At 46.2% G+C, this 13848-nt stretch overlaps 1 protein-coding gene across 3 annotated transcripts in view; it reads left to right on the top strand.

Annotated features, from left to right (window-relative positions):
* Positions 1–13848, top strand: part of Sdk1 (sidekick cell adhesion molecule 1) — a 1173668-nt gene that overhangs the window by 1005692 nt on the left and 154128 nt on the right. For all 3 annotated transcript variants that reach the window (XM_029555167.1, XM_029555165.1, XM_029555166.1), the window contains 3 exons: positions 8178–8293; positions 10490–10679; positions 13676–13774. In XM_029555167.1, coding sequence (XP_029411027.1) covers positions 8178–8293; positions 10490–10679; positions 13676–13774 — 405 coding nt within the window. The remainder of the gene's footprint in view (positions 1–8177; positions 8294–10489; positions 10680–13675; positions 13775–13848) is intronic.

Here is a 13848-nt window from a genome sequence, read left to right as displayed (position 1 = left end):
GATAGATAGATAGATAGATAGATAGATAGATGATAGACAGATAGATAGATAACGAAGGCTAGGAAAATGGCTCAGTGAGTAAAATGCTTACTGTGGAAGACTGATGAACGTGAATAAACCAAGCATAGTTATGTAGGCATCTATAACCCCAGCATGTTCCTACCAGGAGACAGGGAGGCAGAGACAGGAAACTTTCCAGAAGCTCTCAGGCAGCCTAGCCTGGTAGACATAGCAGTGAAAACAAAAGAGACCCTGTCTCAAACAAGGTAGAAGTTGAGGACTAACATCTGAGGTTGTCCTCAGACCTCCACATGCACACCATGGCACACAGAAACCCATAATTGTGCATTCACACACACACACATACACACAAACACATATACATATATACCACATATATACATAACAACAAAAACAGAAAATATGTAGTAAGAACTTAAAATATAGTTTTGATAATTTTCCAGAACATTCTGAAGACAAAGCCAATAACAAAATATGAGTCTATATTTTTTGTGCAAGCCTTCCCAGCTCAGCTCCTGCAAGATCCTTCCCCTATTGGAAGCTTGTTTTTACAGTAGCCGACAGGACACAGAGGATATTGCTTTATGTAGAAACTCAGGATACATGTTTTCCTCCTTCTTTCTCTACAGACAACCTTGAATCATGTCTTCCACACAGTAACTCGGGTGGGGACGGAGAGGTCTACAGAAGCTTTGTTGATATGTAGAGACATATTAATTAACATGCAGCAATAGATTTCCAAGAGCAGTGTAATGCTTGTCTGGTACATAGCTGGACAGCCTGGGCAGAGTAGAATGAGGTGTTGCACTTACAGTTCATTTGTTGGAAAAGTTTATTTTCTTCAAGATTTATTTATTTTATCTTATTTTTATTTTATGTGTATGAGTGTATTGCCTGCATGTATGTGAGTGCATCCGTGTCATGCAATGCCACGGAGGTCAGAAGGGGCCTTTGGATTCCCCTGGAACTGGAGTTAAGGACGGTTCATAGCCGCCATGTGGGTGCTGGGAATCAAACCCGGGTCCTCTGCAAGAGCAGTCAGTGCTCTTAACCACTGAGCCATCTCTCCAGCCCCTCGAGATTTATTTTTATTTATATGTCTGTGTGAGTGTATGGCACGTGGTGGGGGGGCTGCAGAGGCAAGAAGAGAGTGTGAGATCCCTCAGAGCTGGAGTTATAAATGATTGTGAGCCACCCAATATGGGTGCTAGGAACTGAACTTGGGTCCTCTGGAAGAGCAGCAAGCACCCTTAACCACTGAACCATCTGTCCAGCCCCTGGAAAAGTTTCTGATTCATTGTGAGAATCATTCTTGCAAATGAAGCTTGGCTTTGCCAATGTATCCTTCTTGCTTTTGAGGGTTATGGCTTATAGAAAAATTGCCTTTTCGTTTCTAATTGAATTTATATTCAATTAGAATCTGTGAGGCAATCCGTCTCTCTAGGAATAAAAGAGAAGCTTGGGTTCAAGTGTTTCCACTGCAAATTGATTAATTGGGTAATCTAAGATATGGACAATTCAGATTTCAATTTGTGAGGCTGTGTCATGGCATCCTCAGGACCCCTCTAGGATAAGCCTTTGACTACTAGGTATAGGTCAGTCCTGTGGCCCTTCATTTCAAACACACACGCACGCACGCACGCACGCACGCACACACTCCTGGAGATGCTCAGATGCACTCCAGTGCTGCTGGTCCAGTGGGACTCAGCTCCTTCACCTTCTGAATGGAGCTTTAAGACTCCTGTCATAGAGGCCTCCTCCCTCTGACTGGCATGCCCTTTCCCTGAAGCATTTTGGTTTATTTTACTTTATTGAGACAGTGTCTTGTATAGCTCAGACTGGCTTGAACTCACTTGTAGCCAAGGATGACCTTGAATTTCTGATTTTCCTACCTGCACCTCCAGAGTGCTGGGAATACAGGTATGTGCCACGGCACCCAGTTCATGGCATGCTGGAGATCAAACCCAGGGCTTCATGCATGCTAAGCAAGCAATCTCCCATCTGAGCCTTTTCTAGGAACATCTCAAAAAGATTGGGAAAGAAGTCAAATCTACCTCAAAACAGATAATAAGTAGATTTTTTTCTTCTTCACATCTTACAAACATACCTAGTAACTAAATGGCAGACTTTGTCTCAATAGAATCGAATCAGTAGAAATTTCAATTCGGAAGTGTGTCAGTTCCTGTCTTTAATAGCCGCATCTGGCTCTCTCCTGGTGGGAAACTGCCAGGTTCAAAGCCTAGCACCAGGATTGCTAAGTCACCAGGTTGCTCTTGCTCTTTGGGGAGGCTGGTCTTCTAATGACTGAATGCTGGCATCACTGCATCTCAGAAAAGCAGCGATGGTTTGTAGGTCTGTATTGAGAAGTGGGTCCTTAAAGCTATGGATTGGCCCCACAGGAAACAGGCACAGGTCTGAGAAGTGGACCATTTGGGTTGCTATGACGATAGCCTCTCTCTTTTTACTGACAGGAGCAGAGTTCTTAGAACATAGCACAAATGTCACAGGCATATAACATGTTTAGTGTTCTTATTTTAAATAAAGGAGCCTAATAAATGTCGAGTTTCTGTGCTGCTTTTTCTTTCTTTTTTTTTTTTTTTTTTTTTTTTTTTTTTTTTGTCTTTTTGAGACAGGGTTTCCCTGTAACCCCAGCTGTCCTGGAACTCACTATGTAGACCAGGCTGGCCTTGAACTCACAGAGATCCACCTGCCTCTGCCTCCCAAGTGTTGGGATTAAAGGTGTGCGCCACCATGCCGGGCTCAAGTTTCTGTGCTTTTAACCATAGTAACACCTTTATTCTTGGTTGATTCAAGGTATTGGTCCATCACTTTTTTAAAAAAAAAAAGATTTTATGGGGCTGGAGAGATGGCTCAACAGTTAAGAGCACTGACTGCTCTTGCAGAGGACCCGGGTTCAAGTCCCAGCACTCACATGGTAGTTACCAACTCTCTGTAACTCCAGTTCCAGGGGCTCTGATGCCTTCTTATGACCTCCGAGGGCATTGCATGACATGGGCGCATTTACAAACAAGCAAAACACTTTTACACATAAGTTAAAAATAAATATTTATTTTTATTTTATGTACATGAGTGCTTTGCTTGCATGTATGTAAGTATACCTTGTCATGCAATGCCAGCAGAGGCCAGAAGAAGGCGTCAGATCCCCTGGAACTGGAGTTACAGGCAGTTGTGAGCCACCATGTGTGTGCTGGGAACCAAACCGGATCCTCTACAAGAGCAACCAGTGTTCTTAAATGCTGAGCCATCTCTCCAGCCCTGTGGTTTATTGCTTTTTTAAAAAGATTTTATCAGTTTTATTTTATGTGCATGAGGGTATTGCCTGCATGTATGTAAGTATACCCTTGTCATGTGATGCCCATGAAAGTCAGAAGAGGGCATCGGATCCCCTGGAACTGGAGTTACAGACTGTTGTTAGCTGCCATGTGCATGCTGAGAATGAAACCCAGGTCCTCTGCAAGAGCAGCCAGTGCTCTTAACCGCTGACCTAACTCTCCAGCCCCGACATCACTTTTTAGAAAATAAAATAAGCATCTGTATAAGCCATTTCTCTATCAAAGCCATGTGGCATCCAAGAACCCCCAGGGGGAGCCCCATGTAGGTTGAGGGAGCACAGAGTGAGCCTTGGCTGAAATGTGTCCTGCACAAGGCCAGTCCTTCCCTTCTGAGAACTGAGTAAATTTATAAATGGTTGTTGCATTACCTTTTCCTGGGGAGATGTGGACAAACATTTACTCACCCAAGATAAAGCACCAACCACAGACCAAAGTAACCAGTCTACCAAAGACCATGTTGGGGAACCAATGGAGTTACTCACAAAGCATAGTTGAGGAGTGACTTATAGGAACCTGGGTGACCCCCGAACAGCTGCATCATCACAAAGTCCCACCCAGTCATGAATGACAACCTCATGGGGCTGCAATATGGAGCCCCCCTTTCAGTCAACCTTCCACTTCTTGTATACCCCAGCATCTCCCAAGATCCCTTGCAGCTTAGGGCAGGAGGGAGGATGACTAGAATCCTACCGAAGATGCTGTGACCCTCCCCTCCTCCATCTACTGAGGGAGTGTCAAGTGCTCCATTATCATTACATAGACTTGGCTATATGTGATGGTTAATAATGATTACCAACTTGACAGGACCTAGAGTCACCTAGGAGATAAGCCTCCAGGCACACCTGTGAGGGGTCATCTAGATTAACTTTGCCTCTGAGCTTGCCTATGTGAGATTATCTAGATTAGATTAACTGAGGCGGGAACCTGCCCCTGAATGTGGTCAGCACCATGCCACGGGCTGGGGTCCTGGACTGAATCAAAAGGAGAAAGTGAGCTGAGCACCAGCATGCATCTTCCTGACTGGATGCCATGTGACCAGCTGTCTCACACTCCAGCTGCCATGCCTTCCCACCGTGATGGGCTGCACCTTTAAACTGTAACCTGAAATAAACCTTTCCATCCTTAAGTTGCTTTTATCAGGGTATTTTATCACAGCAACAAAAAAGTAATTAATATACTGCAATATTTTATATTGTTCTGCTCAATTCATTGACATGGCTACAGGCCAAGTGATCTCTATTCCAGTATAGGGATAAAATGATTATGTTATACCAGAGGGAAAAAGCCATACAACAATGGTCCTTGCCTGTGGCATGCGTGGACTCATATGCATCACATTATTTCATTGGATGGCTGAATAACTAAAGGAATGAGGTTTGACTGACATGTCTGGGAAGAAAGTTAATCTCCTAGTCAGGCTGTCAGTTATCACCCTTCCAAACATCTGAAGGACCCTTGAGTTCTATCCTAGCAGGTATAGACATACAGCTTTCCTACTTACGGGCATGCTCACTCACCTACCCTGGATACCAATCTGGTGCTTCACATAGCTCACAGGAAAGGGGTGAGACAGGCAGCTGGCCTTTCTCAGAGTGGGCAGCCAGGGACTCCCACCACAATTTCCCCTTCAAAAATATCCCTGTGGATGGAGATGGCTGGGGGTGGGGGGCAGAAGTGGGTACCACCTCCTCCCCACACCTAGTATCTCCCCAGCAGCTTGTCCTGTTAGGCTGTGATTTGAACGGACCTTTCTTCCTCTCTTCTCCTGTCTTCTGTCTGTAGACACTCTTGGCTATGGAAGTGGCCCAGTCAAACTGGCCAAATATCTAGGACTTTTGAGTATTTGTAATTTTTCTAGAAATCCTTCTTGGGGGCTGGGGGACATAGTTCAATTGGTAAAGTACTTGCTGTGCAAACATGACCTGAGTTCAAACCCCAGAATCCATGTAAACAAGGCAGACATGGTGGTATCCCACTGTAATCCCAGTGCTGGGGAGGTGGAAACAGGAAGAGCACTGGGGCTCACTGGCTAGCCTAGCTCCAGATAAAAGTGAGAGACCCTGGCTCAAAAACAAAGGTGGGGAGTGACTGTGGAATGATCCCCAAGGTTGACCTCTATCTTACACAAGCACACAAATATATGCATATGCAAAATCATGTGCCCATATACACAAGTACACATGTACACACACACATACACATGAAAGAAAGAAAGAAAAAAAAGCTGTTAGTGTTGGGGCAGAACATCTCAAATGGTGGCTCCGATAAAGAATGCATTCTCTCACATTTCCGGAGGCCAAAGCTCGGACACAGGTATCCTAGTCCTGTGCTCTCTGGGAGGGTCTGTCTGGCATCCTCCCCACCCTCCGTTGTCTCCTTGGGTCAAGCTCTTGCCACCATCTCTATGATCTCCCTGTGTCATTGTCCCTGCATGCCTGTAGTGTCCTCAAAGCTGCATCTTCAGATTTCCTGGGGACTTGGCCAGACCCATCCTTTCTTGTGTGAACAGCCTTTGACATGTAATCAGGGCCAAAGAAAACTAATGAAGCAATTGAGATTATCTAACGGAGTGTCCAGCATTTTGAAATTGTGATGATTTCCATCCATAAATGTGCTGGGCCACATTCATAGCAATCCTGAGACACCCAGGTTAAACACACCTAATAGAATATAAATCCTCATTTGTAAGGTTTCACTGTTGTCTTTATACAGGCTATATTTGAGACCTGACACAAATGCCAAGACAGTTGTGTAACAAAAGAACTAACCAAGGCAAGATTGCCTAAATGTAGAGAAATTATGTTACATATACAAGAGTGAAGAACTACAGAGCTGGTCTCCTAAGCAATCTTATTGTAATAAAACTGTCATTTAAGGGCTGGAGAAATGGCTCAGCGGTAAGAGCACTGGCTGTTCTTGCAGAAGACTGGAGTTCAGTTCCCAGCACCCTCATGGCAGATAAAAACTGTAACTCCAGTTCCGGGGAATTCAGTGCTCTCTCTGACCTCCCCGGGTACTGCATGACACAGGTACACTTACATACATTCAGGCAGTACACTCATATACATAAAATAAAATAATAAATATATTTTAAGTCATTAAATGGAGGATCTGGAGAGATGGCTCAGCAAGTAAGAGCACGGACTGCTCTTGCAGAGGACCCAGGTTCAGTTCCCAGCACCCACAGGGTGGTTCACAACCATCTGTAACTCCAGTTCCAGGGGCTCTGATGCCATCTTCTGGTCTCCATGGGCACTGCACACACATGGTGCACTTACATACACATATGCAAAACACACAATATAAAAATAAATAAATCTTTAAAATAAAGAAATGAATATAATGGAGGGTGGAATGGGAAGATTGCAAGTTTGAGGCCAGGCTAGGCTACATAGCAATTTGCTGGCCAGTTTGCATCTGTAGCAAGACTCTGCTTCAAAACCAGATAAGCAGTGAGACTAGGGAGATGATCTAGTTGATAAAGTGCTTGCTGTGTAATCATTAAGACCTGAGTGTGAACCCCAGAACCCAGGTTAAAAGCCAGATGTGGTAGTGTATACTAGTAATCCCAGTGCTGGGGAGGTAGAGACAGGAGGGTCCCTGGGGCTCATGGGCCAGTGTATCATATCCTATTGGAGCCGCCCCAGACCACCAACAGACCTTGTTTTAAAAACCAAGGTGCATAGTGACTGAGGAACAACACCCAAAGTTGACCTCTGACCTCTACACACACACACACACACACACACACACACACACACTAAACAGAATGGAATGTAACTTTTCTCAACACCAGTTTTCCTGGTCCAGGACTGCAGCTCAGTGATAGAGCACTGGCTTAGCATGTGCAAGGCCCCAGTTTCTATCCCCAGCACTGAAAAAGCAAAACAAACAAATCTTAGTTTTCTGCCTGTTCTAGTTTGCCTTTAATTACTTGGACCAACTTGGGGAGGAAAGGGCTTATTTGACTTACATGACCCAGGTCACAGGTCATCACTGTGGAGCCCAAGGTAGGAACTCAGGCCAGGAACCTGGAGGCAGGAGCTGAAGCACAGGCCATGGAGGAACGCTGCTTACTGACTTGGTCCCCTGGCTTGTGCTCAGCCTTCTTTCTTATATAATACAGGACTACCTACCTGGGGTGGTATCACCCACAGTGGGCTGGGCCCTCCCACATCACTCAACAATCAAGAAAATTCCCCACAGACATGGCCACAGGCCAGTCCAGTGGAGGAAATTCCCCAATTGAGGCTCCCTCCACCCAGGTGAGTCAAGTTGACAACTGAAGCGTCCAGTGCCCTCCCGTCTACAGAAAAAAGTGATGCCTGCCTGTGAATTAAACTCAATTAGGAATGCAGGTCTCCCCTCCCCCTTCTCCCTGTGTACAGCGAATATCACCCTCCTTGTCCATCACCCCTCTGTCCACCTCCTCTGTTCAGCCCACACAGAATGTGTCGCCTAGTAGCATCACTGAGCTGGTATCTGTCTAAAATTGAGGGTTTTTCTATTGGAGATAAAAAGCCTTTAGATCTTTAAGTTATTGCAGGAAACAGACGGAGTGTATTTTCTTGCTGGCCAGGCTCAGGTAAAATTGAGCTCTAAAAACCCAGGATTTATGGAATTTGTTGCTCATATTAAAAAGATTTACATATCTGGTCTACACCCACAGGTTTAATCTGATCCACATGATATGCTCAGACTACATTGCTGTTTCAAGGGCAGCCTGACTGTCGGGGTGAAAATGTTTATGAGTAGAAGGCTATAGGCCTCGGATGCCAATCCATGTGATTCCTTCTTTTGCAGTTCCCTCGGCTGCCCCTGAAAACGTGTCCGCAGAGGCTGTCAGTTCAACCCAGATCCTATTGACGTGGGCTTCTGTCCCTGAGCAGGACCAAAATGGGCTCATCCTGGGCTACAAGGTATGTTTCAAATGGTCTGACTCTGTCTGCAGGGCTGGACAGGGAGGTGTCACAGATCTGTCTCTTGGGCCAGTTCCTGTCTTTCATTTCAGCTGTCTTATCTAAGCTCAATAGTGTCTGGGAATGACACACTAGAAGAAATGCTTGGGCACCAGTCAGGAAGCAAACAGAAGTGGGGCCCCAGCCACCAAGCTTAGTTGGCTCTGCCCACTCTGGCTGCGACACCTTGAGTCCTTGGCCCATGACTGGATTCAGCCTTTGTTTCCTACTTGTCAAACAGGAACAACCCCACAGCAGCCTCTTCCCCAGGGTTTCCATGAGAGGAAAGGGGTGTGGCCAGTGGTGCTGATGTGGGTGGCCTAGGCAAGGGCGTCCTCCATTAGAGTTGGACTGTCCTAGCTTCCCTGGGTTCCCTCTTCTCTGCTGCTACCTGGACTCTTGGACTAGAGAGACGGCTCAGTGTTATAAGCACTGGCTGCTCTTCCAGAGGACCCAGTTCAGTTACCAATACCCACATAGCAGCTAACAACCATCCATTTGTCCAGTTCCAGGGGATCCAACACCCTCTTTTGACCTTCATGGGCATTGCACACACGTGGTATATTTACATACATGCAGGCAAAATACCCACACAGAAAATAAAAATGAATAAAAAGAACTTAAGCCACACATGGTGGTGCACACCTTTAGTCCGAGCACTGGGGATGAAGAAGCAGACAGATCTCTGTGAGAACAAGCCTAGCCTGGTCTACATAGTGAATGCCACAACAAATGGGGCTACAGGGAAACCCTATCTCAAAAAAAAACAAGCAAACAAAAACCCCTCCTGTTTCTTGCTCGTCACTTGAGGGTGACCAGCACAATTTCCTAGCTCTGGCCCTCAGCTCCAGTCTCCCAAGCAACAGAGTAGGCTTCTCTGGATTAAGCCCCCAAAGCCCCGTTGCTCTCACGTGCTAATCCACTGGACTAGAGAGGTGAAGCACCTGCCTAGACTCCCCCAGTGAGGGCCTGGGGGTGTGGCTCAGTGGCCAAGTACATCTCTAGTATTTGTGAGGCCCTGGGTTCCGTCTCTAGTACACACACACCTTTGCGTATGTGTTCAATGGGCTTTTGGCATTTTTTCCTCTAGTCTTTCAGTAACTTTTTTTGTTCTTTTTTCTTTTTGCTTTTGGGTTTGTTTTGAAATGGACTCTTACACTATAGCTTGGGCTGACCCAGGAATCACTATGTAGCACCAGCTGAACTTGAACTCAACTCAAGGGAGGCTTCCTGCAGTGCTGGCATTGCAGGCTTATCCCAACATGCCCAGCTGTCTTTCTGTACAGCTGTCTTTCTGTCTTTCTGCATCACTATCGCTTTTCCCCAGCCTGTTCTCATGTCATGTATTCCCTCCCCCATGAGCATTCTAAGGGCTTCCATCTGGATCCATGATATGCAGCGATCCCTACGAACATGGCAGTCCATAGTACAGGTGGTGTTGTGACACTTGGTAGCTTCCTGCTACATGGCAGCCCTTTTGAGTGGGTTTAGTGACCAGCACCCCAGGCCACACTCCCAGGTCGCATAGAGAAATGCTTGTTGTGCAATTTTCAAACTCTTCCCTGGTGACCCTCCCTTTTATGGTGGATGGCTGACCCTGATGACCGGCTCAAAGAGGACGAGCTTGGAAGGAGGGCTTAGAAGAGAGTCCTTAGAAGAGAGGTGGGAGGAGGAGACCCCAGAGAAACACATTGCTGGCCATCCTGTGACCTAGGAGCAAGTGTGGTTCACATGGTCTTCTGGTGTAGAAAGCCTGATTCTGTGGCACCAAGAGTCTCCCTGGAACCATGGTCTCCATTTGTAGGGAGCAGAAGGCCTCTGATCATGCCTGAGTCTTTGTTTCAATGGGAGATGTTTCCATGGCTGTAGTTAAGCCCTTTCAATCTTGCCAAACTATGCACAGGCAGCCAACTCCCAAGCCGTGGGCTGAGCTGTCACTCCAGCTACACTTCTGGAGTACAGTTGCTTCACTGCCATCTCCCTCCTAATGCCAGGGGCTAGAAACCAGATCCAAAAATCCTTCTACTCATCTGCCCTTAGTGAGAAAACCAATTGGTGTGTTGGTTGGCCTGTCAGTTTTGAACTGTACCCAGGGAGTGAGTCTCCTTCCAAACATACCTTATCACAACCATCTGCATTTGTGTGTTGTGGCTTCAGATTCTATACCGGGCCAAAGACCTGGACCCTGAACCCAGAAGCCACGTCGTCCGAGGGAACCACACACAGTCGGCCCTGCTGGCCGGCCTGCGAAAGTTCGTGTTGTATGAACTCCAGGTGCTGGCCTTCACACGCATTGGGAATGGGGTCCCCAGCTCGCCCCTCATCCTGGAGCGCACCAAAGATGACAGTAAGTATACAGCTGGCCATAGTATCTCCCAGGCTTAGTTTTCCAACCCAAACAATTTGAATTATGGTCCTCTTTTAGTATATTTTTTCAACCCCCTTTTTTCCCTCTCCAGTTGAAGGAAACAAAATTGTTTTCTAGTCACTGAGAATTTGCCTGTTCAATTTCAGCTTGGACTGGGGTTTTACAGCCTGATTATGATCTATGCAGAATCTCAATCATAACTGTGCTGTTGGGGAGGACTGGTGAGTCGTTGGCTGGGCTATAAAACCTAATCCCATCCTCTTGGTGGTATCCATGCAAATCTAGTTGAAGCTCCACTCTGGGCCTGCGTGCTCCGTTCTCAGGACTGGTGGGTCTCGCCATTTGCATTATGAGAACTAATTTCAAGTTCCCTAGTACAGAGCAGCATGTTTGATGGCACCCAGGCTCCCCGGGCTCCTGTGTTTCCAGACGAGTAACAAGCACATCTTGCCAGCTTTGTTATTATGGAAGTCTAAATCATTGGTAAATATGTTTTTCCACTTTGCAGATGGCAGGCGCTTAAAGGTTAGCTCCCTCACATGTTCATTATTAAATAGGCTGTAATGAATATGTCGGGGGGAATTCTGATCTGCGCAAAACACCCATCTGAGGATCAGAAGTGTCTGACAGGAGTGAAAAAACAGTAGGGTTTTATAGGCGTCTTCTTGAGGATGAATAATGGGGCCCAATGTGCATGGAAAGAGCCATGTCTCCCCTCTTCACAGCACATGTGGCCCTGGGCTTGGCCTCTGTATTATACTTTTATCATTGCCAGGATAAAATACCCGACAAGAAATGACTTAAGGGAGGAAGGGTTGATTTTGACTCACAGTCTGAGGTGCAGTCCCTCATGGAGGGAAGGCTGGTGGCAGGAGGGTGAGGCAGCTGGTCACACGGCATCCACAGTCAGGAAGCAGAGAGATGGATGCTGGTGCTCAGCTCACTTTCTCCTTTTTATTCAGTCAGGACCCCAGCCCAGGGGATGGTGCTGCCCACGTTCAGGGTGGGTCTTCCCTCCTCTGTTAACCCGGTCTTGAAACTCTTTCCCAGATATACCCTGAAGTTTGTCTCCCCAGTAATTCTAGATCCTGTGAACTTGACAGTATTAACCATCAGAGCCTGCCTGGGACCATTCCTTCATCTTTCCCCAGTGTAAGGTCTCTAGGCGGGTGAAAAATAACAAGGGGAATGAAAGGTGGACACTGTTAACCTTGCAAGCTGCACCAGTGATTCCTGTGTACATGTTCCAGTTGAGTCACGTGAAAAGAAACTAGAGACATTTTAGAAATTGTCCCCCAAAACTAGGCACACCACTGTTATTCTTTCCAAAGGACACACTGACTAATCAGCTGGTATTTTTTTTTAACTTTTCCCACAGTCACATTCTTTATATAAATATGTCTTCCCAGGCTCCAGGTTAACTCAGAAGGTCATTGCTATGTAACTCTGGTATTGTAAATTAGTCCTGGTTGCGAGCCTGTGGCCTCTTTGGATGTTTATTTCACTCACACATAGATATCATTACACATGTCCAACTTCACCAGCCCAGAATGGCTGCTACCCACATCACTCCATTTCTGTATCCATTACTCTATGCTTATTACCTCTTGCCTGGGAATTGATCTGTGATTAAGTCCATAGAGAAGTTCTCATGCTGGCCGCACACAAAGTTGCCTATCCATTTAAGCAAATATATTTTACAAGGGCTGTGACCCTATTATTCAATCATTCCACAAGACATAACTGCTTTTTGAATTATTGGTGCACTGAACCACACAGAAGAATCATTATACGCGTCTGTGAGCATCAGCTTTTAATTTTCTAAGATAAGGCAGGTGAGGTGAGGCAGGCCTATGCCAGCAAGTATCACTGTTCAACATGCATCAATAGTTAAACTTAGGGCCAACTTGTAATAGTTAACTTTTGTTATGGCTGTGACCAAATATCTGACAAGAAGCAACTTAAGGGAGGAAGGGTTTATTTTGGCTCATAGTTCTAGGAGAGACAGTCCATCATGCTGTGAAGGCATGGTGGCAGGAGCATGAGGCAGCTGCTCACATGGCATCCACAGTCAAGAAGCAGAGAGATGGATGCTGGTGCTCAGCTCACTTTCTCCTTTTTATTCAGTCCAGGACCCCAGCCCATGGGATGGTGCACCACATTCAAGGTGGGGTCTTCCCACATTAGTTAACTTAATCTAGAAAATCCCTCGAAGACATGCCTGTGTGTTTCCATGGTGATTCTAAATCCTGTCAAGCTGGCAGTCAGAATTAGCCATCACACTTGCCAAACTCCTTCTGTACAGATGTCAAACCTAGTGAAGAAATCTGAACTCAGATTACTGAAATACTTAACTTCGAAGTCATTGGTCACCCCCGGTTAGCTTTTCCATGTGTTACCCACACGCCATGCAAGCGTAGTTTCTAAGCATGAATCTCTAAAACACATGGGAAGGATTCAAAATGACATACTTTTCCCAAAATCATAAGGGAGTTGCACAGAGCAGGTGAGGATTCTCTGGACTTCAAGTCCTTCACTAAAAGCACAGGCTGGAGACATAGCTCAGTTAGTAAAAGTGCTGGCCACACAAACACAAGGACCTGAGTTCGAATCCCAAGAATTCACCTAAAAAGCCAGGGATGGCGTGCCTGTAGCCCCAGAGCTGGGAGAGACAAAGGCAAGCAAATCCCTGGAGCTCATTGGCCAGCCAAACGGAACCCACGAGCTCCAGGTTCTATGAGAAATCATATCTCAAAGAATAAGATGGAAAGAGATTTGGGGAGATACCCACCATTGACCTGTGGCCTCTATGTACACATGCATACAAACATGTACATACACAAATAAATGATAAATAATATTAATTAATTAAAGATAAAAGTAAAATCAGGGGCGTATCCCATGTACAGGAAGCTTCATAGTGGTCATCAAGGCATGAGGCTGACCCCACAACCCTGTGCTGTGTTTTCCTTCAGCTCCAGGCCCCCCAGTGCGGCTGGTGTTCCCCGAAGTGAGGCTCACTGCAGTGCGGATTGTGTGGCAGCCCCCAGAGGAACCCAACGGTGTGATTCTGGGTAAGGAGCCGCCGGGAGGGAAGGGGAGATGCAGCAAGGAGACTCACTCTCCTGTTTTCATTAGACAATGAGGA

This window comes from Nannospalax galili, unplaced genomic scaffold (genome assembly GCF_000622305.1).
Source record: "Nannospalax galili isolate Female #2095 unplaced genomic scaffold, S.galili_v1.0 scaffold664, whole genome shotgun sequence".
Classification (NCBI taxonomy): domain Eukaryota; kingdom Metazoa; phylum Chordata; class Mammalia; order Rodentia; family Spalacidae; genus Nannospalax; species Nannospalax galili.
Note: the sequence above shows the minus strand (reverse complement) of the source record. Positions and strands in the feature narration are given on the sequence as shown.